The sequence below is a fragment of the Idiotropiscis lumnitzeri genome, chromosome 19 (genome assembly GCF_059441095.1).
Source record: "Idiotropiscis lumnitzeri isolate Australia: NSW breed Sydney's pygmy pipehorse chromosome 19, RoL_Ilum_1.0, whole genome shotgun sequence".
Classification (NCBI taxonomy): domain Eukaryota; kingdom Metazoa; phylum Chordata; class Actinopteri; order Syngnathiformes; family Syngnathidae; genus Idiotropiscis; species Idiotropiscis lumnitzeri.
Genome location: NC_142409.1, coordinates 4913073 through 4939904, shown reverse-complemented (window position 1 = coordinate 4939904; position 26832 = coordinate 4913073). Strand labels below are relative to the sequence as shown.

Below are 26832 nucleotides of genomic sequence, written 5' to 3'. Positions count from 1 at the left end.
TTTAGAGTGGAGTAGCATCTGAGATTAAGACCCCGTCCATTCCCAATGAACAAAAACGACAAGTATATCCGTCAATGGCAGTGAATTTAAATACCCAAAAAACGTTCATTCCTGATTTACTTATTCAATTTAAAATGTCAACGAATCACACGAGTTGCTGTGGCAACACGCAACGACTTTCCCTCTTTATCCTTTTTTCAGCACCTCCTCTTTTCAATATTTCCTGTGCTCTTGTGGACAGTTCAGGTCATTTTGACATGCAAAATTGTCTGACGTCACGTCAGTCAATTTAAAGCCTGTGAACTAGTGTGTCACTCTACAGAATCAAATAAAGTACAGTGGGCGGAATGAATGCTATTATAGTTGAATGGTAATGTTTTATATTAAGTAACACTGACATACGGACATTGCCTTTATGTTCCACTTTTCTTCCATTTCGAAACTCTCCGAAGTAGACAAACATGAGTTCATATAAATCTTTTTGCCGTCTTTATCCGTGGCCTGTATGACCCTCAGTCTTAACTGGTTTGAGACTTTCGCTACCAATAAATGCCTTTGAATGGTTCCCACCCTTTTCCTCATTATTAGCATGTCATTGAGTTGTTTAGTCTGTGAAAAGCCTTTTACCGCAGATGTGTGTGTGTGTGTGTGTGTGTGTGTGTGTGTGTGTGTTGCGACTTTGACCTTGTTGTGCTGTCTCTAATGGAGGAGGCTGTTCTGTGAATGACTCAAACGCCCGCCTCTGTGCAGTGGCATGTGTCATCCCATAAAACATGCTTAAGTCCCACTCTGGTTTCAGGGAGTGGATGTACCCCACCCAGCCCCTTTCTTACTCTGAAATAGCCCACGTCCTTGTCCCCATCCTCGGCTCACTCTATCGCGTGTATGCGTATGCCGCCGCAGTCGATTGAGGTGCGGATTGCCAGTGACAGATCACGGCGAGTTCTGTTTGGCCTTTTGACCCCTCCCTCTCTTAGGTTAACGATCCAGAGCCCACACCTGTTAGAATCACTTTGCTCCTTTGGGTCTTACGCGCGCACGCAGCGGACAGCCACTGCTTAAAAGTCTTTGTCCTTCAGTCACTCCTCGGGTGATTAAGGCCATTACGAGTCATTAAGAAGAAGTGTGTGTGTGTGTGTGTGTGATGGTGTGTTTTGCCCAGCGTGGATGTGTGTGGGTTGAAAAGATGGCTGTCACAGCACGCGCTCATAATTGCCCTCTTAGCCAATTATCCCCCGTTTAAAAGGAAATCACCTGCTCTGCTTTTGTGTCCACACACACTTGCGCTCAGACACACCCACAGGAAGGAAATTATATTTATTCATTATATTGTATGTTGCTGTTGTTTTAAATGTGTGGCATCAATAATTTTCCACGTTTTTGTCTCCTTTCGCTCTCATTCAGATTCTGATGCACACCAAAGACATGGTCCAAAAGGTTGGTGTACCCCCACAGCACTCTACCATTTAAATAATTCAACAATAAGTGGGTTCATACTGTAAATCATCTTGTAAAGTCGTAGAGATAAAGATTAGGAACATATCTGAGTTGTCATACAGAAGCTGTTTCAAAACGTCATTTAACTTAAATTAAGTAACACAATGTTGTTGTTTAAGTCTAGTTAAACAGAGCCGAGTATTACTCATATTTTATATTTCAGTGTCCTTTATTGAGAGGGACAACATGTATTGTTTTTGTCTTCAAATAACTGTTCTTTTCAGATGAACCTGGAGGTCATCTATGGAGATACTGACTCCATTATGATAAACACCAACAGTCGCTGTATGGAGGAAGTCTTCAAGCTGGGCAACAAGGTGGCTGTGGAATCAAAAAATTCCATAAATCTCGCTCAATCAAAACGGCAGTTTCCTTTTATATTACTTTTAATTGCATCTTTGTTTTTTTTTTTGTTCTTTTTCAGGTGAAAGCCGAAGTGAACAAGCTGTACAAACTGCTAGAGATTGACATTGATGGAGTATTTAAGTCACTCCTGCTGCTGAAGAAGAAGAAATATGCAGCTCTGGTGGTGGAGCAGCTCGGCGATGGGCGCTACAGCGTCAAGCAGGAGCTCAAAGGCCTGGACATAGTTCGTCGAGATTGGTGTGACCTGGCCAAGGAATGCGGCAAGTACGTTCAAGTCAAGTAAAACCGAACCTGGGTTTGAGTTGTTCGTGCCATGCCATTAAAGCGGCGGTCCTCTCCCGTTGCAGCTATGTAATCGGTCAGATCCTGTCAGACCAGAGTCGTGACATCATTGTGGAAAACATACAGAAACACCTCATGGAGGTGGGCGAGAAGGTAGCCAGTGGGGCGATACCTTTACAACAATATGAGATCAATAAGGTAGTGAACAGTTTGTATACTTGGCAAAGTTCCATTTGTTCCTTTATTATATTTTCACCTCTACGATGTTACTCGCCCCGTCCAGGCACTGACCAAAGATCCTCAGGACTACCCAGATAAGAAGAGTCTCCCTCATGTCCATGTGGCTCTGTGGATTAACTCCCAGGGTGGACGCAGGGTCAAGGCTGGTGACACGGTCTCTTATATCATCTGCAAGGTGTGTTGAGTCACAATTTCTGTGTGTGTTTGCCCTAAAGGCCGAGCTGTATAATCTGGAGTGAAGGCTTGTTGTTCACTCCACTGTGTTTTTTTACCTGCAGGATGGCTCCACTTTGGCAGCCAGTCAACGAGCGTACGCGTTGGAGCAACTCCAGAAGCAAGATGGTCTCAGTCTGGACACACACTACTATCTGGCCCAACAGGTCCACCCTGTGGTGTCCCGCATCTGCGAACCTATTGAGGGCATCGACGGCGTGCTCATCGCCACATGGCTGGGTAAAACATAACTTAATAATGTTAAGCTGATTCGGCTGCATAGCCCCCAAATGTTTCTGTGAATGTGAAAAGACCATTTTAGCGTGAGTTTTATTGGCCTGCCGGTGAATTCAGGTTTGGACCCCAGTCAGTTCCGGTCTCATCAGCTGCTCCGAAGAGAAGAGGAGGCGGATAGCACCCTCGGAGGGCCGATCCAGCTGACGGACGAGGAGCGCTTCAAAGACTGCGAGAGGTTCTCCTTCCCCTGCCCTCAATGTGGGAAGGAGAACATTTACGAAAGTGCATTTGAAGGAGCTGTGAGTTGTTTTCCTTCATTTTTTTTTTTTTGCGGTTTTCCTCATCACAAAAGTGTTCATTTTTTGTTTCATTTTAATAGCAAAATGAACTGACCTCTGCTGTCAACTTCAGCAGTTGTATTAAAAAAAAAAAATAAAAAAAAAAAACAGAAAATTCTTAGTTTCAAAGCACATTTCAGATTATGACTGTGTGGTGTCGAATGACATGGCATCATATTCTGAGAATTGTCTTGTATTTTAGAAACCTAATTAAAATACATCAGCGGGATATTTAAACAATTCCCAAAAGTTAAAAATGTTGAATTAATAAGCAATGTATGTAATAGTATTACTTCAGCCAAGCCAATAATAAACCCAATCTGGATAATAGCCACGCCAACGTGATGGGTGACATACTCTTTTAGAGAGTGGCCCACTCTCAAGTCTTGTGATGAGAGTTCTGAGTGGTTAAAAGCAGCCTTGTTGTGATACTTGGGCCAAAGCCTTGGATTGAGCAACACCTAAAGGATGCGGAGGATGCATTCCATCAATAAATGTCAAGCAGATGGTCAAGACCCTGCTGAGATTTGTGGCTAATAAAAAAACAAACTCTTTTCTGAAAATAGCCTGTATCCATTGCAGACTGTCTGCTCAGATTGTTGCTCTCTGGTCCTGGCTTGCTTGTAGCCTCCATACTGCATATTTTAACCTATGTAGCAGCAGTTGCGCAAACAAGTTGTACTGTGTGCACAGCTTGGGTAGACAAAGCGTGCTTGATTGGAAATGCTAAAGACCTGATTGGTTTTTTTTTTTTTTTTTTTTTTAAATCATTAGTGAGGATTTGTGACTGGCGAAATTGACTCTTAAGCAGATCAGTGGATGAATGGTGATTCATGGCGCAGTCACGCTCTATATTGTGTCTCCGCCTGTATTTTTAGACAGCTGCCTGGCTCCAATACAGACTCTGTTTTCATTGGCATAGTTTGGACTCCACCACTTGAAAAGCCTCTCCTTAACCCCTGCCGGTCTGTAGACACACACATACGCATATGCGCAGATCTTCTACCATTTGTCAGGCCAAGGCTATGTGTCCACTATCAGCTTGTAATGAGGAGTAGGGCACACAGCCTTTTCTTGTCTCAAAGGCGCTAATAAACCTGACATCCTGCTTATCCTCTGCGCGGCTGTAACAACTTACATTAATTTTTTTCCCCCACCATATACACAACAGAAATAAGCAGCAACACTAGTCTTCTTGCACATTTAACTTAATTGGTGACGTTGTACGACTTAATACAACATATGTCTTTTTGCTTGTGTTTTCCTCGCTATGGCTCACTGATAAGATGGTAAATTAATTAGGGTGGCGAACATGGCCTAACAGCTCGTTGGGAGGGGAGGACAGATGGGCCTTGACACATAGCCAGGGATGCAAGGAGGAGCTGGTGACAGATGATGGAAGACAGACAGAGGGAGGAGAGTTGTTTGATGAAGGTGGCGGGAGAGCCGGGCAAAAAGATGGGATCGGGCTGCAGGGATTTCCCCCTCAGAGTTCACTTTTAGCGGCACGGCCAGTTAAATCAACATGCACATTATCATGCCGCAGATGAATAACAGTCAGCTGACATAGTAAACCGTTTAAAAATGTTGAAGGGTGCTAACGTGTGCTTTTAAAGGCAGAAGGAGGCTTGGATGTCAAAGATATGTTCTTCGGGTCACGTTGTAAGCCCCGCACACGAGATTAATGGCAACTCCTCTGCAAGCCTGACATCAAGACGAGTGTTTCATAGTTTTATTTAATTGCTCGGTCATTAAAGAGCTGGCAAGTAAAGTAAGGAAGTGCATAATTTTGTTTGGGGGTGGATGTCTGTTATCGGAATGAAGCAAGCGGATTAAAAAAGTAGCAGGGGAGGAGGTCATGTAGAGAAGAGAAGGAATGAAACAAAGATGGAGAGACTTAATTCATTGAACTGCATTTAGGGGAATCAGGCAGTTGACACGAAGGCATAAAAAGTCTTTGTTTTTTAAAAGTACTGATGTAGGCCGAGTGGGGGGCGTCACCCCGCATGCGCCTGTCTTTGAAAGCTTTTCTTTGCTGCTGTCAATGCGCTGGTTAAATGGAGTTTTGAATTGAAGTCGGTGATTAAATCAGTTATATTTTGTCTAATTGTTAAGGACCTTTATTCTATTCTGTATTAAATTAATAAGATATTCTACTGGCTGGTCGAATACAAGAAGAGTGATTGTCGACCGATACGGTGCAGAATGGGCACATCATTGCAAATGCACCCACACGTCCATCAGAAGACCACCAAGTGCTTGAAATGGAAATAAGTCATTTGGACACACAACAGATATGTTTTTCTTCTCACGGCGAGAGCGGTGATTGATTTCAGTGATGTGAACCCAGCGCTGTTGAATGTAGCAGTTGATGACACTGAGAGGCAACGTCACTCATGTTCGGTTTGACATGCTCAGCTGTTCAAGTCATTGCTGTTAACAAAGAATTGTCTGGGTAAATATAGTTGGGATGACACTGATATATGATTAATAAAATGGAAATAAGAGTGTTGGTATTCTGTCAGTGAGGTAATAGTCAATTCTTCAATGTGTTTCTGCAATATGTTTGATTTCATTTTTATTTTTGGAGTACGGCGAGGTTTCCAATTTTTATCTGCACCCGAATGCAGCATTATGTTGTTCAAAATTGGCTGCAAAAAGAGTACAGAGAACATCAAATCTAGACAATTAGGATGATATTTTTTGTTGATTATAATTATAATAAGCTTTTTTTTTTAAATTGAAGTGATGCATGTTGTTTTTCAGGGATCAAAGTTGGAACCCAGCTTTTTGCGATGCTGTCACGTGCCTTGTGGCGGCCGCCCCATCGACTACGCTTTTAACATCAGCAACAAACTGCTTCTCGACATCCGACGCCACGTCAGGAAATACTACTCTGTGAGTATTTCTGTTTGCGGTCCGGTACACTTGTGTGCCGCCTCCTTTGCTCTATCACTGCAATGCTCCACGCACCTACTGTCTGCAGACCGTCCAATCCATTTAGGTTTCAACTTGCTTGACTTGCACATCCCTGCAAGCCACTTTTACTTTCAAAGATGGTGCTCATTTGTATCTGCAAGGTAGCTTTCCCATGAATGGGCATCATTTGGTTTAATAAATGTGTATGTATTTCTTCAAGCAAATATGTATTAAAGTATTCCTCGCGTGTAAAAACCGAGGCAAGGGAAGCAATCAAAAAAAAAAATGTATTGGAGAAAAGATGAAGCAAACCCCAGCGGGGGCACTCCGCTGACATTTTCCACCAAAGAGCACATTATGCTTGCAAAAATAAGAGAGCACCAGGTATATTTGTTTGGATCACGATCCATGAAAATACTCAAATGTCAATTTTCAACTTTTGAATAGCAAATGTATCCCTTTTTTTCTCCGTGTGTAATTTTGGCTGCATATCTTTTAGTGTTGGAGAATCAGCAGTGACAAAAAGAATCCAATTTTATAATGACGTGGCAGTGACAAATCTGCCTGCGTAGGATTTGGTCTGTGACTGACTGATTCACCGGTGGTGGTTTATGTCACGCAGGAACTGACCCAGACCGTTGCTGAACGCGACAAAGCTACATTGGGAATTCTTACGGACCATGTTCATTCTTTTAGGACAATTTTCAGCACCTCCGTGAGCAGTTAATATTCACCAAGTCACTCTGAGCGTTTGCCTGTCTTGCAATTTTTCCTGCAGAGGCACCTATGAGTCCCACATATTGTATTTAATCCAGATTATATAAGTATTTTATTTTTATTTTTTGGTACAAATCCGTAGCTCTTCTATTCGCTAGTTAGTGTCACTATGAACATGAATGTTCCACACTTGGTTCACAAAAGACACTGCAGAGAAGAAGCGAACCATATTTTCACAACCATAAGGCGCACTTAAGTCTTACGTTTTCTCCAAAATGGACGGGGTGCCTTATAATGCAGGGCGCTTTATGTGTGCACCGAGTTCCAAAATCTGTAACTGTTGTGTGATTTTGACGAGCGCTTCGCTTGACTGACTGGGAGCACTTCCTGCCGACACTGCTTATTTAGAGGAAGAGTAGGCGTGGCTAAGTACAGCATGCGGATGTTAAACGGGTGTGGGGGGGGGTGCGTGAAAGAGCACGCTAAAAGGCACCACCCCAGCAGGTACCGGAGGGTCTATAAGTTTCATTAACAACGTTCGTGTTTGCAGTGCACGCTTCATATTAGGTAATAGTTAACATTACGTTTTATATATATATGTATGTATATATATATATGTTTTATATATATATTTCTATATTTATGTTTATATATTTATATTTTATATATATATATATATATATATATATATATATATATATATCTCAGCCATGTGCTAATGCTAACCGCTTGCTAACATTAACCGTATGTTTCAGTTGTATCTAGACTACCGTATAACGTAATCATTGTCTTCTAATGATTTCTAAGTTTTCACTATCGGAAAACCATCGGAACCAGGCATATTTAATACTTTGATACTTCAATAATATACAACCGAACTCAGTTTTGCTCCTGCTTGCCTTTTTAAAGACATGCTGACGTGTGTTTTAGCGTGCATGCATGCTACTGTATGTTTTAAGCTAACATATGTTTCACCATGCCTGCGCTCAATAATATGGTACGTGTGAAATGCAGAAATAGCATCTGTAACCGAGACTGCACCTTATGATACAGTGCGCATTATAGTCGTGAAAATATTGCAGGTGATTTTACATCACGGTTGTGTTGGCACCATTGTGTGCTATGACCGTGATTTAGTCACGTGTTTATTTGCATTAACCGTGTTGGCTTCAAATAATTCACTGTCACAACTTGATAGGGGAAGGCAAGTGGTTAAAAATGACCTCACGTTTTCCATATTTCTACTTTTAATGCTGGTCAAGTGTGTTCCTACAGAAACTCAGTTGAGATTGTCGTACTGACCCCCACACACACACACACACACACACACGCACACACACACACAAACCCCTCCTCTTTCTCTTTCTCTTAGGAATCTCTGGCAACTTCTTAGATGTTGGACCTGAGAGAGTGGAATGCACTGTCTGTAAAAGTGTGTGTGTGTGTGTGTGTGTGTTACTCTCCCACAGTGCTCAACAGAAATCAATTATTGGAGTGAATGTGTGGAGAACGAGTCCCTCTCAACTCCTTTGTCACAATGTGTGAAACAGCTGCTGCCACTGAATACTTGCACCTCACACAGCAACACACACCCTCACTCGCTCTCTGACACACACACATCAGTGATGGCTGAACCGCAGTGGACACAGCACACACAGCGGGGCAATGAAGAGGGGTAATATTGTGTAATTAAGGATTCCTTTCAGACTGAGGGAGAGTTCAAATAGAGCTGTTTGTCTGGCCGGAGAGGCAAAGCTTTGCACTTGTTTTTTCTTTTTTTTTGTGTGCGTCTGGGGTCGCTAGTAACTCGTTTACATTTGTGTTGGCATCCTCGACCATCGGGACATTAATCATTAGTGACCCCCCTCCCGCCCGCCTACCCCCTATCGTTATTAATAAACCTGTACCCTGAGAATAGGCAAACAGTGTTTTCTTTCTCTGGTCCTGCTGTCTTTTCAAAATGAGAGATTCATTGAACCACTCTGTTCTTCTTTTTTAACCCCTCCCATCAAAGCACCGTTGCCATGGCATTTAACAAATTATTGCAATTACCCTCGATGTGCGGGTCGCCCCTGGAAACCGGCTGAGGGGCAAGACAAGAAGTGGGGAAGGGAGAGAGGAGAGGAGAAAGGATGAATGAAGACAGGAGAAGGTGATAATCCTGTTTCGAACAAAAGGTCAAAGTGTTGAATTGAGATGCTTTGATTAAGCGGGGGGGTACAAAGTGGAACCGTTTGAGCTCTATTCAGTGTGTGTGTGTGTGTGTGAGCTTAAGTGTGTGCGGAGTTGAATTTATTTGTAAAGTAGATCGATTTTGGGTCTTTGCGGCTAGAGCTGCCAATTTTGGCAGCCAGTTGTTTGTGCGCGCGTCACGCTGGCTCCATGTTAAAATTAACAATAGACCTCTGGCAGTTATTCCATCTGAGCAACATTAAATAGCATCTATTGTCTTTTGATTTATTTATTTTTTAATTATTTTTATTATAGTGATTTTCAGAATTTGATTTTCTTCAGTTTTTTTTCTTAGGGGCAAAATTCACATTGCACACCTGCAAAGCAGGCGTAGGAATCAACGTGGTAGCTCGTCATACGATATCACAATATTTTGTCAATGGTATCCCAATAGTGCACGTGCAGTAATCTAAATAATAAACGGAACTGAATGTAACTGAAGAAGGGGAAATGCGGCTAAAAGTTGCCACGTAGCTCCTAAGTCAGTCTTTGGTGGCAAATAGGCTACATTTCTTACAAGCATGGTTCTCAGGAAGGGATGGTGAAGAAAGGAATAATTAGGAAGTTGCTCCTCAAATGAAGTAATTAATTAGCAAAACTGCACCATTAAAACCAAAAAAATGTTTTAAGCATTGTTATTGGGTGTGTTAATAGTCTTTGACAGTTCAGGTGTTTTGCATGACCGATATAATATATATATTTTTTTTAACTTAGGCCTTCAGCTATTTCCGAGGACCTCGCCATGTCTTGTTCTTGACTTGTTTATTTGAATTATGCAGAAGTCATTTTGACGTCTGCATGCAGTCTGTCATGTATCCACTCATGTAATTATGCAATTATGGGCTTTTATGCCGCCCACGTCAAACTGTACACCTCCACTCCCAACTCCGGCAAAATACCTTGATTAGATGGCACCCCGCGCACCTCTATGCTCCTCATGAGTTCCTTGTTTCAGATTTCTCTCCGTCTCTTTGTCTATCAGTCTAATCTATAGATTGAATCAAAATTGACTTGAGCTGTAATTCACTTCAGCAAATTTGTGTAATGGCAGCACTCGTTTTAACTTTTCAGCCCATTGGGATCACAGCTTTGGGAGGACTGTTGAGGTTGCAGGTGCTCAAGGAGTTTATTTGGAGTTAGTGAATGGAAGGAAGGAAATCTGGGCATTGATGACTGTGGTTCTTATGCTCTGTCATTAGTTGGGCATTAACACCCCCCCCCCGTCCCTCTCTCTCTCTCTCTTCCCTCCCCATTTAGTAATAACAGGGCATAAGAAGCTAATGGGGGTGGGTGGGCTGCTTGTAAGAGTACAGACCTATTGAGATAGTCAGGCCACAGCACCTGTCCAGGGTCACTAACTCAACCCAGTGGGGTCCTAACTGTGGCTGCCCACGTTGCTGCCTCTATGGCAAGTGCACAAGAAGATAATTTCCTTCATGTGTTCTTGAAGCTTATTGGGGCAAATATAGTGCTTGATTGGGGTGCAACCAACATAGTAAATTCAGTCCCAACGGGTTTGTCTGAACCAGAACAATGATAACTTGAAGGGAATCTTGTTTACATCCAAATCACATTTTCAAACTACTTCATGCCCACCTGGTTTATTATATCGTTAAAATATGACACTACATCAAATTTGATTTTGACATTCTTTAACGGGGACATCAACCCAAAAAATGTCGACCAGAATATGTTCTATGTAGCCCCTCTAGTCCAAACACGGCATTCTAAGTAATACTGTGTTTTTGAAATATGAGTTTGTACATCCCAGCGGCGGCCATTTTGCCACTTGCTTTCGACTGAAAATGACATCACAGTTGCTCAGGCAAGTAATGACCAAACACGACTCTTCTTCAGAGAATGTGATTGGTCGTTACCTTTCTCTGAAATACTGTGATGTAATTTTCAGTCAATCGAAAGCGACAAAATGGCCGCCCTTAAAGATGGCTAAAAACTGGTGGCTTTTACTCTTTGACACATATTCCATAAACGCAATATTAATCAAAATGCCATTTTTAGACTAGTGAAGGCACATAGAATCAATTATTGCAAAGAATTTTTCAAAAAACTTTTTATGTTATTGTTGGAAGCGACATAAAGGAACCCGACCGGCCCACGAATTGATATTCATTGAAATGCATTGTGGGGAGGAATCATTGAAACCATTCAAAATTCTTAAAAAAAAAAACTTGAGTTTGCAGGAGGCCACTATACCGCTGGAAACCCCTTCAGCTTTAGATCTTAGATCTTGTTTACCTTTGTTCCAAGCGTCTTGCACCAGCGTCCACAGCTTGGTCCGAGCCTCTCTGTCCTTCTTGTGAAGTCTTTGAAGTAGATGTGCAACTCGCTGGAGAGTATTGCATCCTCTTTTTTTTTTTTCCTCCCCAAACTGTGTTTTGAACAAATCTCATTCTAAAATGAATTATGATGATTGCAGTTGTGCTATTATAGGAGGCGGCCGCACTTTTCTACCACAAACTGTTGATGTCGACTGTGTTCAGCAGGTGTTTCACGGACAGACAGACAATTCTCGAAAAGAATTCCAACAATAACTGCTCTTGTTTCTTCGCATTCATTTTGCAAGGACCCAATCAATCTCAAATTCCATCTCCTGTTGTAACAGGCATGCTCCATTTGTGCCTTTTTTTTTTTTTAAAGTGAGCTGGTTATCTTTTGGAGATCTATAACTTGTTTGTGCAGGATGCTTCATCCCTCCTAAATTTACCAATTCATCACCCAGCCGCTGAAACACAATTGTAGCAGTGCGACGACTGACATCTCAAACGCAAATACCTCACACTCCCACATCGACAACTTAGCCTAACATTTTTTTTACTTTATTACTGCCAACACTGCAACTTTGCTTCCCTTTTAGCTTTGTCGTGATCGTGGACTTTCCACACTCGCTCTAAAAGACGGACGGGCCAAGGCCGACAAACAACATACCTCCTTTCAAGTTTGGCGTTGATCGACAGCTAAAGCCAGCCAATGGCGATCATCTATTATTATTTATTTTTATTTTTTTAATACTATAATTGTGTATAAGTGGCATAAATAGTGAAACTTAAAAAAAAAAAAAAATCTTAAGAGGTACGCACTCCGCCGGTCCATTCATTTGAATGGGAGCGAGTCTCGCCTTCCAATAGAAATTGTTTTCCTCATTATTGAACCCGTACTATTTCAGTATGAACCTTTGTATTCCTCGACTATCTTTTAGTGGATTAAAAAAAGTGATACAACGCGACAAATTATTATGGCGTGCCTGGTGTCCACAGTTTAATTCGCAGGGCGTCGTCATGTTAAATTTGTGATTGGTTCACTGTTATTTTTCGTAATTGTCCGGTCCAAGTCACGTTCTGAAGCACTGTGCCTTGAACTACACGCTCAAACAAAAAATCCACTTCCTTTTGGATTGATGTTTAGCATTCTCTTTAGAAATGCTTAGTTTTTATAGCAATATCATATCATTATTGACCAATGTGGGATGAATTTCAATATAGGACATTTTCTCTCTCTCACAACCCCCTGTACTTCCTTGATGCATGTCTTGAAGTTGATTTGTTTGCATGTCAGAGTTATTATTTAAATTTGGTGTGTGTGCGTCTATTTAAGGGCTGGTTGGTGTGTGAGGACCAGGCTTGTCAGAACCGGATCAGGCGCTTGCCCATTGCCTTCTCCCGCCATGGACCCATCTGCCCAAGTTGCAGCAGAGCGACCCTCAGGCCCGAGGTAACGCACGTGCACATCATCACGGTTTGGGTTGAATTTGGCATAAATGCACACGCAAACGCACTGATATTCATTGGTGGAATTGTCCAGGTGATGGTGCTGTGGAGCTGAAAAGTCTCCACATGCAGGCTATTCGCATCTATGTAAAATGCAATAAAATTAATAATCATGGAAATACAAAAGCTGCATTGAAAATCGTGCCTTGTCAAAAGTAATTTCAATTTTTATTAACACGTTCAGAGTGGGATTACATTATTACGTTTGATATTAGAAATTGTTAAGCAAAACAACATGGACAATTAAACAAAAATAAAGCTTCTAGAAAAACAAATGTTTCTTAGGGTGCAATTTTTCTAAAAGGTGACTTTGAGGAGCAATTTTTTGCAGGTTAATCCTAAGTACCTTAAGCAAGGATTTTTCTAAATACTCCTGAGTTTGCCTCGACTGCTTGCGTGTAGCTGACGTAAGCGAAGCTTTTTAGAACCATCTTGGCGGTTCGATTACCAGAAAAACACAAGTTCGTCAATTTTAGTTGAACATCGTAACTCATTTTGGGGGCATTGTTGAAGTACACTCATATTTTGCCAGTCTATGTTCTAGCTAAAAATGTTTGTTGACGGTTTTCAAGCACACTTATTATACATGGTCGTATACTCCATGGTGTTTTTGGAACACCTTCTGAACACTTTGTTAGCTTGACCACTGGGTTTAACGACACTCTCCCTCTTAACGTGAGTGCAACTGTCCAGTCTGCCTTTCCTCCGTCCGATTTCTTTTTAACCATTGCCCTAACTCTGCTGTCAGTTTTTTTCCCTTATTTATTTTTTTTTTTTTTAATCCACTGCGCTCAATGCTTTGCTGTCTCTGACTCTGTGGCGACAGATTGTAACCCACAAGCCCAATTTCTGCTGTCACTGTAGCCACTTTGGAGGCTGTTGGTGGACCTGAGGGCTGTGGCACTTTAAACTGCAGGCTGAATAAAAACTCTCCCGTGCTCACCCCATCCATTGTTTCTCCACCATAAATGTTGCAGTCTCGCTACGTTTTACCATCTCCCGAGCGTAATGTTTTAGCGCCACACTTTGTCATTACATATTATCCAGAAGAAGATAAAAAAGTTGCAGTACGGTTGAGGCTACTGTTTAACCACTGTTGACTGTGACCGCATTATTTTAAGAAGAAAGTCAAGGCCACCACCACTTATACGAGCTGCGAAGAATTTTGAATAAATGCATCTCCTCTTTGACTCGTTAGATTATCAATCCGAATGTTGTTGGCCTTCAAAATCACATGTGGCCCTCGATATTAGGATTTAGTTTAGCCCAAACTTAGATACCTAACCTGCATCCCCGATATGTCTTCGAAACATGAAGGCCACTGAACGGGGGCGCTAATATTATTAATGGCATTATTTATAAAAAAAAAATTGCAAGTCAGTGTTTTGTAGATAAACTGTCTTTCATATTTAATTCACGGTTCATTTGTCTTTATTTTAGACTTATGTATGAAAATATGTATAATAAATAAAAAAAAGAAATCAGTCATTAGTACTTATTTAGAATAATTTATCGCGTGTGTTAGTGAAATAATAAAATGAATAAATGGGAAGAGGATCTTGAAAAAAATGTAAATAGAAATGGCAATATTGAAGAAACATAATTGCAGTTAAATTATTTTAAAAAAAAATTTCAGCCCTCATGCTAAATTTGTTTACTTGTCATCTACAGCAGCTGTTCATGAAGCAATCTAGTTGGTTTCACCCGCAGGTGGGTGCCGCCGTCCATATTGCCTCATAACAAATGACTACTAAAGTGCATGGTCATTTGGGTTTAAATCTGGGAATTGACGAGATTGACCTCTCTCGGCATATTCACAATAACTTTTGCAACAATCTCGGGTTTGAGCCAAGCGACCACATTGCGATTAATGTAGAAATGATGGAACTCAACATTGAGACGCCTGAAGAGGCCACATTTCGGCCGTGTAGTATGTGGTGGTTGAAGTAAAATGAGGCATTCTGAGATTTATTTCTCCCCAGCCACATTATTACTTTGTCAATATTTTCATGTTAGAGTATTAGCTACTATATCACTGTAGATAAGAACGTTATTAATATAATTCAAGGTTGATGAGCCAGAAAGACTATCAGGTTTTTTTTGTTGCTGCATCCACCACTAGAATGTAAATGCTTTTTTTTTTTTCTTCCTGTTTAGCATCATGGTACATTTACCATCACAGTGGGCGCTGCCTCTGCTCACTTCTCTTCCCTCCCTCCCATCCATCTCTCTATCCTGTCCATCTCACTCTACCTTTTACTTCTCCACCCTCACCGGCTGGACACCGATTCAGAGTGTGATCTGATCGTCATGTAATGGGAGAGTAATAGGCACTCTGCCTTGATTGGTTGGTAATTTGGGGGAGTTATGCACAGGTGCAATTTGTAATATTTTCGGTAAATTAAATTTCTCTCTGTTCCTCTTTCCCTGGCTGTTCCTTTCTATCGTTACTGTCATCGCTGCCACCCACCCGCATACGCAGCGCTTAACTCAAATAGCCTCTTTCTCCACACCCTGTTTCAAATCTCTCCTGACTTTTCCCTTTTATTCACCGCGTTCTTGCCCCTGCTCTTTTCTTTTCACTTTTCTTTCCCTCCCCTCCCTCGTTAGCTCTCCCACTTACTCTCTCCTCCTCCTCACCCTCCTTCCACAACTCCCTTTTTTCTCCCCCCCTTGCTTTATTGATGTACGCTCAGGCGCCCATTAGAGCTCCCTTTTCCCTCTAGTGGAAATTGCACCGTGTTAATTTTCACACAAATTACGGCAATAGCAGGTATCTCTATTTGATACATTATAGCGGGAGCAATCAGAGATAATTGAGTGCCTTTCAGAGGGAGACGGCTGCATTCACCGCCGCCTCAAAGCTGCCCCATTATCGCCTAATCGCTCTTTAAACACTGAATTTTGCCGAACAAAAATTCTTGTCATAATTTTGCTTAAGTGTATTTGGAAATCACAGTCCTTTGAGCGAGGATAATTGAAATCAAATCCCTTTCACTAGAGCTGACATTTCTACATTTCTCCCCAATTGAAATTAATTTCAAAAATTGGGCATGAATATCTTCAAATAGCAGGCAATTATGCCTTTCAATATAGAGAAATTACCGGTACTGAATGGTTGGTGGCTTGCGGGAAAGAGCACCAGTTAAATGTCTTTGTTTCCCATCGTGTTTGCCTAGTAAAGATTTACATATATTGACTCATTATGGTGTCTTGTGAAGCTGATCGGCGTGACTACCTCGAGCGGCAATAAATGTTCATTGCATCTACAAAAAAAAAAAGTTTTAAAACCCACTGGAGTCACAGCTGAGGGGAAAATATATGTTTGCCTCTCACCGTCATCCAGGTGTCGTCGCTTGCTTCTCGCAGCTGCACTCATGAGATTGCTGGATTTTGTACCAGTGCGGCCTTGTTGGTTACCGGTGCCGTGCCTGCCTTGTAGATTGTACCTTGAAGTACGTTGCAACTCTTGAGGGCTCATTTTTTGTTTTAAGAGCAACTCGAAACGGGTGCAGAATGATTCAGCGTTACGTCCATTTAACGATTCATGTTTCCTTATGATGTCCCCTTTTTTTTTCGTAAGTGTTGTTTGTGCCTGCATTTGTGGCGGCGGTGGGTGAGTCAGTAGGGGACGGAGACAAGCAAAGGGGGTACAACGTGGAGAGGGAGGGAAGGAGGGAGGGGGGTCCCGCACTCCCGGGAGAGAGGCAATTTCACAGCTGGTTTGCTCCTTAGGCAGTCAGGCTGAAAATGCTGCAGATTTGTGGAGCAAATTGAAATGGTGTCAGTGCGGGAACAAAGCGCCGAGCTGAATGACGAGGCAGCCGTATGTACGTGCACGCGAAAGAAAGGTGGGGTTGATGTGCCACAAATTCAATAACCACCCTGTAATATTTTAGCCACGCCTTTCTGACACCTGTCAGTCAATCAGAGAGCCACAATTGGCTCGCCGATAATCCGCGTTATATTGTTCGAATGTGTGCGCGTGTATGTTCTTGCTTTATCTCTATTTAGCGCATGTTTTCTTTCCAAGATGGCGCGTGAGTGCGCTTGCACAGTCTTGGCAACCAATAGCGAGGCGCCATCATCGGTCGCGCACGGTTCGGTTGTTGACGAGGCAGCGCATCGGCGGTCAACAGCTGTGCGCTCCATGCATGCGACCGTGGCCATTAAACAGCTCCGTCCCCCCTTACACGCACGCACGCACTCATCACATTTGGCACGCAGCTACATTAGACACTCTTGCCACTTGATTATGCCGCTGTAGTAAAAACTGAAATTACAATTACGCCGGTGGTCGATTGGCAGGTATAATGGGTACACGCTCGCTCCAACGGTGACACGCAGGAATTGTCGGGGGGAATTCTTCCTCCCGGCGGTAATAATAAAGCACTCTGCACACACCTGACGTCGGTGTGGGGTCGGGGCTTAGCGTGCCCTCTCCAGCGTAGCGGGGAAATGACGATCCAATAACTGCAATTAAACATGCAGTATAATGGCTAATCAAATTGACAGCCTCGGCTGTTCGCATTCTTCGCTCACGATGGCGTATCACAACAATCTATTATGAGGGAGGCGCTTTCAAGGCCTGATCCTTTCCTTTCGTCCTCTTTCCGTCTCTTTCTCACTCCTCTTTCTATTTTTACCATTTTATCTTTCTTTTCTCTCCTCTTCCATTTACACCGCTCATTGTTGCTCATCGTCATCCTTACCCACAAACAAACTGAGATGTTGCCATCGTTTCTTCTAATGAATGCGACAAACTTTGAATTGGTTTGTTTGCATCTGTTTGCAGTACTCGGAGAAGACCCTGTACAACCAGATCTGCTTCTACAGGTTCATTTTCGACTGGGACCACGCAGTGACCAAATTACTACAGGGAGAGGAGAAAAGTAAGCGCGCACACACACACACACACGCGCACACACGCACAAGAGCGTGTCTTTGGCCTTTTAATGTTGCTTATTCAAGATTTTGAAGAAGAAAATGTTTGTTAAAATTAACTGTTCACAAATACAGTACATACAGTACATAAAAATTATGCCATGTATGCACACGTATGTACATAATTGCACGTGTTGCAAAATCGCATTTTGATTTTTGGCGCAGCTTCCATCCGTGTTCCTCTCACTAGCCGTGCTGCGAGTGTGCGTGAAAACTCAATTTTTTTCAGAACTGAAGCACAAACCGCAAAGAAACAATTTATTAGTAATAGCAACTAATTTTCAATTAAAAATGCCCCGTTGAGTCAAGATCGCTTTTATTGTGTGCGTCACTTTCTGCGCCAGTGCAAGATTAGCATATTAGTTGTCGTGATTACTGAGTATATATCTTTACAAGCGCTGATAGATTGTTTTTAAACCATTTTGTGAACATTTAACTCATTCACCACCATTGACGGATCTAGAAGCCAAAAATGACGTTCATTTTATTTTATGCTTACTGTGAATGAGTTAATGTAGCTGTTCTGACGCCGATTTTTATTTATTTATTTTAGTTTGTTTCTAAAGTTTTGTGCATTTGCAGTTCGCCGGGGTGAGAAAAACATTGCTTTTTAAATGCTGTGATATTTTATTCATTTTTTTTTTTGTTGCTGTTTGTGTTAGAACTCTGCTGTACTGCAGCGGGAATTGAAATCAAAAGCAGTGAAAGTGCAGTTTGAATTTTGATATCCCCATCAATGTTTGCTCACAAATACTGTGAATGTAACATAGCATTAACAATCAATGGCTCAAAGTAAGCCTGTTACCCAGCCTGCACTTAAAATATTCATCATTGATGCCCCGTGCACACACAGGGACACACACCAAAGTATGGGCATTGTACATGGGAGAGGGGGGTTAAGGACATTCATCTCCTCAAGTCAACAGCCCTAATTTAGGAGACGGATTCAATCACACACACGTACAGAATGCAAAACGCTCCAATCACCGGGAGAACGGTGGAAAGAGCCCTCCATCTCTCTCCCCCAGCCCTTCCCTCACTGTCCACCTTTCCCGCTCTCTCCCCGTTCGCTCTCTCTCTTAGACAGGCACTCGTTTGGCTGTGTTGATTGAAAACAGGTTTTAGATTTGGAGAAATGATAGGGGAAGTAATGGGCACGCAGAAGAAAGGATAGCCCTTCTCCTGTAATGGGACATGGAGCGTATATTTCCCCCCTTGGACTCAAATAGACGCTACTCCAGTCCGTGGGTGCGCTCGGTAGGCGGAAGCCGCAAGGCCTCTTTACCCATAGTTCTCTCTGATTGATGTCACTTGATTAGAAAGGACCGCTCGACCAAGTGATTTATTTATTTGATTAAATATTTATGTATGTATGCCTGAATGCCGGGGCTGTGCGGCAGCCAGGAGTGAGACAACAGTGGTAAATATAACTTGTAATCAGCAGATGACCACTCAGATGTTGGAAGGCGCGAAAATGAAGGGATTGAACCAGTGCAGGGCTACTAACGTGATTATAGCTCGCCACTTCTGCTTTCTTATTATATTTTTTTGTCTAAGGCGAGATGCGAGCAATCATTGGCAATCACGTCTTGACTCGCCTGTGTTCGCTCTTGTATTGTACCTCCCTATGCAACATAATGGAACACATTCTGTAAGCACTTTTGACCATTTTACAATTGCAAAGGGATCTCGATGTCTAATATGAAGCGCGACATCTCAGATACTTCAAACCAGGGGTCACCAACGTGATGCCCGCTGAGAGACCCCTGTGCGCCACATGAGTAGCCCGTGGGCCTGTTCTAAGGATAACTTACTAGTGATGGGACATTGTGATTTCCTTGGAATGCTGTTGTAGTGATCTTTTGAAAGTGAACATTGGTAGAGATTCATAGAACAAAAGTGTTGGAGGTATGTTTCCAAAGTATTGTGAGAAATCACAAGAATAATATTATATATATATATATTTTTTTTTTTTTTTTTAATAATTTTTTATTTATTTTTTTTCCCCAGAAGTGTGCATATTGAAGTGGTAGCCCGTCACATTAATCAGTAACCAGAAGTAGCTCTCAGCTTCAAAACAGTTGGTTACCCCGAAGTCCAATCATTTGCACATCTTAGCTTTTTCGCCGGTATATCAACATTTTCGTGACGTTTCAGAGCTGTTCATACAATGACTTGTTTATTTTTGAATATTATTACATTACAACACAACTTCATTCCTTTTGTGTAGGATGATCATGACTAGCACTTGTTATTGTGATATTGAACTTTGTTTTAGGCATATTTTTTTTTTTTTAAATACATCTGTAAAAAGATTTTTTTATTGCACCTGCAAACACACACACACACACCTTCATGCTGATAGAAAGTATAGGTTTAAGGTGTTATCCTCTGTCCTGCGGCCATAATACCACATATTACTGCATTACACACCCAGGGTGCCGCAGTGCCGCGATTACAGGGATGAGACATAATTCTATACACTGTGTAGAGTGCTTTTTTTGTAAAAACATGTGCATGCACTGAAAAACTTTTTTTTCCTCACCTAACGTTTATTAATACAAATACATTGATCGTCTTGCTAGTGCTGATGGCGTCTAAAGTTGGTTGAAAACACTAGGGCCCGACCGATATGGCTTATTTGAGGACGATGGTGATGTTAATTTTTTGCAGAAATTCACTTTAATTATTCATCTGAATAATTAAAAAAAAATTAATTGGCCGGGCCCTAGAAAACACTAAAAAGAGTCATTCTTCATATTCTGTTAAGTTCCTCCGTGCTCAAACTTTGGATGTCAAGGCCTTGATTTGTTAATGAAGGCCTAATTTCATCCAGCTGAACTTGTTGATCAATAATGTACCCAAAATAATAGTGAAGCATTTCCCCTATGATCTCCGTTCCCATTATTTAAGATTACACTTGCCTGCAGAATATAATTCTATAGATGATTTTTACATACACCAGTTTGCTACTTCTAACTGCATAATTAGAACTGAACAGACAAAGAGTAGCTCGGCTAGTTCAATTTCAATTCAGTGGCCATTTCAGTATTTTTGTATTTGCAGTTTATAGCCGCATTCATATGTGTCTGGATTTGTTTGTATATATGCTCAACAAGCACACGTCAATGGCTGTGGATTGAACATGATGTTGGAACAAGTGCGTCTTATCTACATGTGCCTGATTGCTGCGGTTGAGTAAAACATGGAGGTAATTTCATCCGCGGCGGGAGAGCTCCTAATAGGTTGCGCGCACGCCACCGGCGCCCGCTCGTGAAAACGCGCCACCCGTCCCTTACATCTCCTATCGACGACTTCCAATCATTTCTTGTCACTTTTCATCGTTGCATCTGTTGCTTTTTCTCCTCCCCGCCTCACGTCTTTGAGTGTGGGCAGCATGATTGCATGTGAGCCGTAATGTAATTTTGACGCATTGATAAAACTAAATTGTCTGAGCTGCACTATTCTAATGGTCCCTGGCTTCTGCATTTTGCCCCCCCCACCACTCTCCTCCTTCCCCTCTCTATTCTCTCCACCTCCTTCCCTCTCCTCATCCTCCCTTTCCTTTCTGCGGCATGGCCAAGTCCGTGGGTGCGATTGTCGAATCAATTATTCATTCTGTGCAATTACACTCACACAAAGAAGTTTCCCCCGTGCTCCGAGTGGTGATTAAATTAACTGCTATTCCAGCTGCCCGCCACCACCAGCCTAATAGAATATTCATGTAGGCGGCCGACACGATGGCCGATCTCCATTAACTTCATCATGCTCACTTAATTACAGGCTTGTTATTGTATTTACACCTAGTTAGAGCGTGCAGAGCCTTGACGTGCTCGTGCCCAGTGCTGCTAGCGTGTGCGCGGGTATGTTGCGACACTTTAGTTAGAGCCAAGATAACCCCTGATATGTTCACTGTGTGTGCGCGTGTGTGTGTGTGTCGACATTTTTGTCGGGGCAGTCGAGTGTGTTTGAAAGTGGTGAAGTGCATCAATCCTTATATCTTCTCTTTTTTTTTTTCATTCTAATCAATCAGTCTTATCATCAGAATTGATTTGTTAATCCTTCAGATTCGGGTCAAATATGTGCAAATGATTGTTGATTAATCGTATCTGAAAGTCAGTGCGTGACATTAACGCCCGCCAACCCACCAAGTGTGGGTGAATTTGATAAGTGGCACGACCTTACAAGTTCAATGGATTGAAGAATTGTGAAGCAGTTTGCAAATAAACGCTCCCATTTTCATTTTTAATTTTACGTTGTTTTTTATTTTAATAACTTTTGATTACAGTAAATATGACCGACTAATGCTGCAAATTCAGCAAATGACTATTTTCAATTCTTTATAACCAATCTAATGTCTTGTGCATAATGTGGAACAATGCATTTTAATGTGTTTCTGTTTTCAGAAAAAAAAAATACTCATCATGTTTAAAAAACATTAAAAAAAAAGCAGTTGAGGACTTCAATTATGCTAGCATCGATTATTTAGAAAAATCTGCAAAATATATAATTTGCATACTAATTTTAAGCACAGTCTATATAAACGTAAAAGTTGAAACATTAAGGACCATGAAATGGTCAAACAAGGTTCATCGCGATTAAACAGACAAACATGGCGGGTTCTAATAAACCCGTCATCTCACGCCCATCCGCTCTTTAATAACTCAGAACATTCTGAGATATTCTCCAATCCGTTTTAAGAAAAACAAAAAGTTCCTTAATATTCCCCATAGTGAAGAAAACAAATCCCAAATACAATAATCTAATTTAAGGCAGTTATACAATCCATACATGTAAATCCCCGTCAACTCATCAATGGCCAGTGATTCTTACTTCACGAATACACAACCCCCCCCCCCAAAATAAAAGCACCCTAACAAATAATTTTCTACTCACTTACAGTTTAGTCGCTAAACGGCACTATTTATGGAAATTTCATCTCGACTTTCCAGACTTATCGCTTTACTGGAGGTTATTTGTAGGAACTCCTCTATGCATACTTCTCCAACTTGTTCTCTATTCTATTTTTAAATCCTTTATCTATTCACCGATTTGTGATTGAGGCAGCGGTGAGGGGAGGAAGAGTAATGGATGGAGGGGGGGGGGGTGGATGATTTTCTACCTTTTTAGAAAATGATGACATGATTGCGTTCGCTTGATCATGCATCATCACACCCACCCCCCTTCTATTACCCAGATAAATCGTTTGTGTCTTCCTTCTCCTACCATCCATGTCCCCGTTAGCACGAGTATGTTCTCATGATACTTGCTGATGCCGTGGAAGTCAACCACATCAGGTGTGTGCGTGCGTGCACGCTTCTGTGTATCTAACCTTTGTTCTCGTGGCCATTCGGTAGGCTTCTATTTAGACAGCACGCACTAATGTAGCAGGAAGAAGGAAGGACAAGACAGGAGATCTGGCCATATGGACATGTGCGTGTTTAGGGAACATCTGGAATTGCATTTCCTCGTTAAGGGTCCCATATTTACGCCGCCTTTCTGTGTTAATGTGCTTAATGAACTCTCTTGGTTACCACTTAAAAAAAAAAAAAAAAAAGCTTCTGAAACATGTTCTTTTGAAAGCCTTCTTAGACTTTTTCCCAATGCATCCTTTGTACATAAATGTACATGTTGGTGATGAAAAATGTAAGTGGTTTAGAATACGACCTAAAGGGGGTGTTCGATCAAGACACGATGTTTCGAGGTTACTATTGGCAATCAATGACCTAGTTTGTTTCACCCAGTCTAACCCTTCCCACACAATTTAAATACATTCCAATTTTGAAACATGCTTACATTGATTAAAACACACCATTTAGATTATGAAAAGTATCCTTAGTGCCCGTTCTCACAGTTTCGCTCAGTTCTGCAAGAGATGAAGCATGCTTGCTTCAAGCTGTTTGGAAATCCCTGTTGAAATTTGCTGTTAACACAAGACAATTCAACTCATTTAATCCATCTGCTGAAATTTAGTCCCCGCCTACCGAAGACGTATTTATACGTCTTTCTTTTTTCTTTTTTATGCGAGTGTACAGGAGGGTCTCACGCAGCTTCTGACTGAAGGATAAGGCTTGACAACAATGTTATTTTGAAGAAGAAAAAAAGGCCAGCAGGTGGCAGCAAGTTTAAGATAGGCCAGTAATCATGCATGGGTCCTGTTGAAGAAGAAGAGAATGATGACTTGTAGGAGTAGGGGATGGTGGAGTAGCGGGTTGAGACTGGAGAGAGTATAGTAATAGTAGGATGAGTGAAAAAACGAAAGAATTAAGCCGAATGGATAGCTTTTTGACAAAAAAAAAAAAAGCATACAAATCCAAGCAAGACGTCGGCGATAGAGTTGCAGTACGTCAAACGATGACGCTTCGTTCGTCAAACAAACGAAAGAAGCAGCCGCTGCGTGGTTCACATCGCTCACAGGTCATTTCACCGGCGCCGTCGAGCGTTGAAAACATCGACGATGACGAGGAGTGTTAAAACCACTGCCACTTTTTTCAATTTACTCACAATGGATGCTTGGCAATAATGTTTTTTATTTATTTTTTTATTTCACTTTTAACATGTTTGAAGTAAAGATTTCAATAAAATAATCAATCGCCGCGAGCTAAATGTGACACATACATAAAATGCTATTGACACGCCATTGTACATTTGAATTCAAGTTTTGGAAGTTGAAGTGCAAGATGCTAGTATACAACCAACAAAAGTTCTAATTAAATATACAGTAATGAAAGAAAATTGCAATCAGAAATAAATGGAGCCATATGTGATTTTTGACCTACACAACACGAGAGTGGCGTAATCAGATGAGCGTTGGACCGTCTTAATTGCGTTCCCTTCAGCTGCGCCATTATCCCTCTTGGGTCCGATAGTGTGCTATTACTGAGTTTTATGACATTTGATGCGCTCTCCTCGCTTGCTGTATCGTTGGGAAGATTTAGCCAATGGCGGCCATCCTGTCTGAGATGCTATCAGTCGTCTCACAGCGGCCCACCTGAAGGGATAACACACGAGGTATCGACTTAACGCTCTCGCTGAACTCCTGTATTGATCCCTTGTTCCTCTGTGCTTGCGCCGCCATCGAGCGGTCGGTCCAATTGTGTGATCTCCATCCCGACCTGCAAAGTGATCGCATTACGGGAGATAGCAAAGCATCTCCAGGTAAATACTTATTCAGGAGATTTATAACACTGGGGAACAATTTGACAAAAAAAGAAAAAAAATCTGTTGAGTTAGTTTGATGCGGATGAAAACTAAAATCGACATGCTGATTCCATTTTATCTTCAAAACTCAAGTTTTTCTTGCTTACCAGATAAGCAAAATTCTACCGATTAGCCGTAGAAACACATGCCATCTTCTTATGATTGGACTCATCTCCAGCCACGGGGCAACTTCTTTGTGCAGTCACAATTGAGAGTGCAGTGAGAGGTGTGTGCAGCTCCCAATAGGGGAGTACTTTCAATATCTGCAAACAGAAAGTAGGATTTAAAAGGATTATCTTAGATTACCTTTGCCAATTCAGTTTGGTTTTATGCTGGGATGTTTTTTTCAATTTTTAAAGCTCGTAACATAAATTTTAGTATTACTTTTACATTGAGTCCAAACACTTTTTTTTTTTTTTTTTTTTTTTTAAGAAAACAGGGATCCTATAGCGCAAAAATTTGACATGATAGAGGGAAAAACTGAGGTCAATTTTTGATTTTTGCAGAAATTAGTTGAACTGAAATAACTCAACAAAAATTGTCTTCCTCTGTGTTATTCACCACATGTTCCTCAGTTTTATGTTTGATCCAATTCATGTTATTGAGGCTAAGACATTTCCGTCCTATTTTTTTCCCTCCCCCCCTTTAGCTCGCGCTGGCTGGTGGAACAAAGAAAAGGAGGTGTACCGGAAGCTGAAGGAAGTGCCGGAGAAAGCGCTCGCCGCCAGTGGCTACTCGGAAATTAACCTGGCCAAACTCTTCCAAGCCTTCTCCACCCTCAAGTAAAAACGGGATGGAGGATCATATTTCTTTGTTCATCTAATGGCCCTGGTACACATTTTAAAGCCCAATCATTCACACCTCTCACGTATTGACCCCCATCATCCAGAGAAAAAGGCAAGTAATGACATCTAAATGACAGACCGTCTCTCCGTGTGTGCAAAAATGACTTATCGCCAGAAAAATTCTGTATAGTCCAAAAGCCCCTAATTAGATAATGATAGCGACCTCGACCACTCGGACTACTGGATGCCTGAAACCAATGAACACTTGTTCTGATTACCTCCATTCATCCTCCGTTTGTGCGCGCGTACGTGCATGTGTGTGTGTGTCACATGTCAGGATGATAAAAGGATGAAAGAGTTGACTTTGGTAAGAGGAGACCACACGTGTTGCCGTCCCAATCGCTCTTTTGTCTCGGCATCGAGCAGCAAATGTTCTCCTGCGCCGCCACCGTTTAACTGTTTTCATCCCCGTTTCACGCCTCTCCCTCACTCCCCCTCGCCCAACTTGTCAGATTATCACTTCACAATGTGTTTTTAACGCTTGTCATTTGCTGTCGGGTGTTGTAATTACTCGAGTCATTTGTATTGTCGTTTTCATATTGCTGAGAGTCTCTTTGATACTGAAACAATAAAAAGATAAATAAATGGTATTTATCTTGTCACTGCTGTTGCTCGCCGCAGCCTTTTTTTTCAACATGATCTCAGTGATCGCATTAGGTAAACCGAATGCTGCTGTAGTATCGATTCCTTTTGATTGACATAGTGAAAGAAATTAATGTAGCATTTTATTGTGCTTATAACACCTCTTCAAGATGCATTTTGACCACCGCAACCACAATAATAATTACCGTATTTTCCGGACTATAAGCTGATATTTTTTTCCTAGATTTTGAACCATGCGGCGAATACAACGTTGCGGCTTTTCTGCGGATTTTTCTTTCACCATTATGGGCGCTCTGTAGTTCAGAAAATATGCGAAATAAATCTTGATTTTTTTTTTTTTTCTTTCTCTTGGGTCTGTTCTTTTTTAATTAGCAAAGTAGTTTCCGTGTTAAAAGCACTGTTTTAACAATCTGT

The 26832-nt window shown here is 41.6% G+C and overlaps 1 protein-coding gene across 3 annotated transcripts in view; it reads left to right on the top strand.

The window, feature by feature from the left end:
* pola1 (polymerase (DNA directed), alpha 1) overlaps positions 1-26405 on the top strand; it is a 37865-nt gene extending 11460 nt beyond the window's left edge. For 2 of the 3 annotated variants that reach the window (XM_088283489.1, XM_088283488.1), the window contains exons 27-37: positions 1405-1437; positions 1722-1814; positions 1922-2127; positions 2211-2343; positions 2429-2560; positions 2664-2838; positions 2953-3134; positions 5940-6071; positions 12654-12770; positions 17622-17718; positions 25620-26405. In XM_088283489.1, the coding sequence (XP_088139615.1) occupies positions 1405-1437; positions 1722-1814; positions 1922-2127; positions 2211-2343; positions 2429-2560; positions 2664-2838; positions 2953-3134; positions 5940-6071; positions 12654-12770; positions 17622-17718; positions 25620-25756 (1437 nt within the window). In that variant the 3' untranslated portion in view covers positions 25757-26405. The remainder of the gene's footprint in view (positions 1-1404; positions 1438-1721; positions 1815-1921; positions 2128-2210; positions 2344-2428; positions 2561-2663; positions 2839-2952; positions 3135-5939; positions 6072-12653; positions 12771-17621; positions 17719-25619) is intronic. The other variant, XM_088283490.1, reaches the window with a different exon arrangement.
* Positions 26406-26832: the final 427 nt, after the last annotated feature.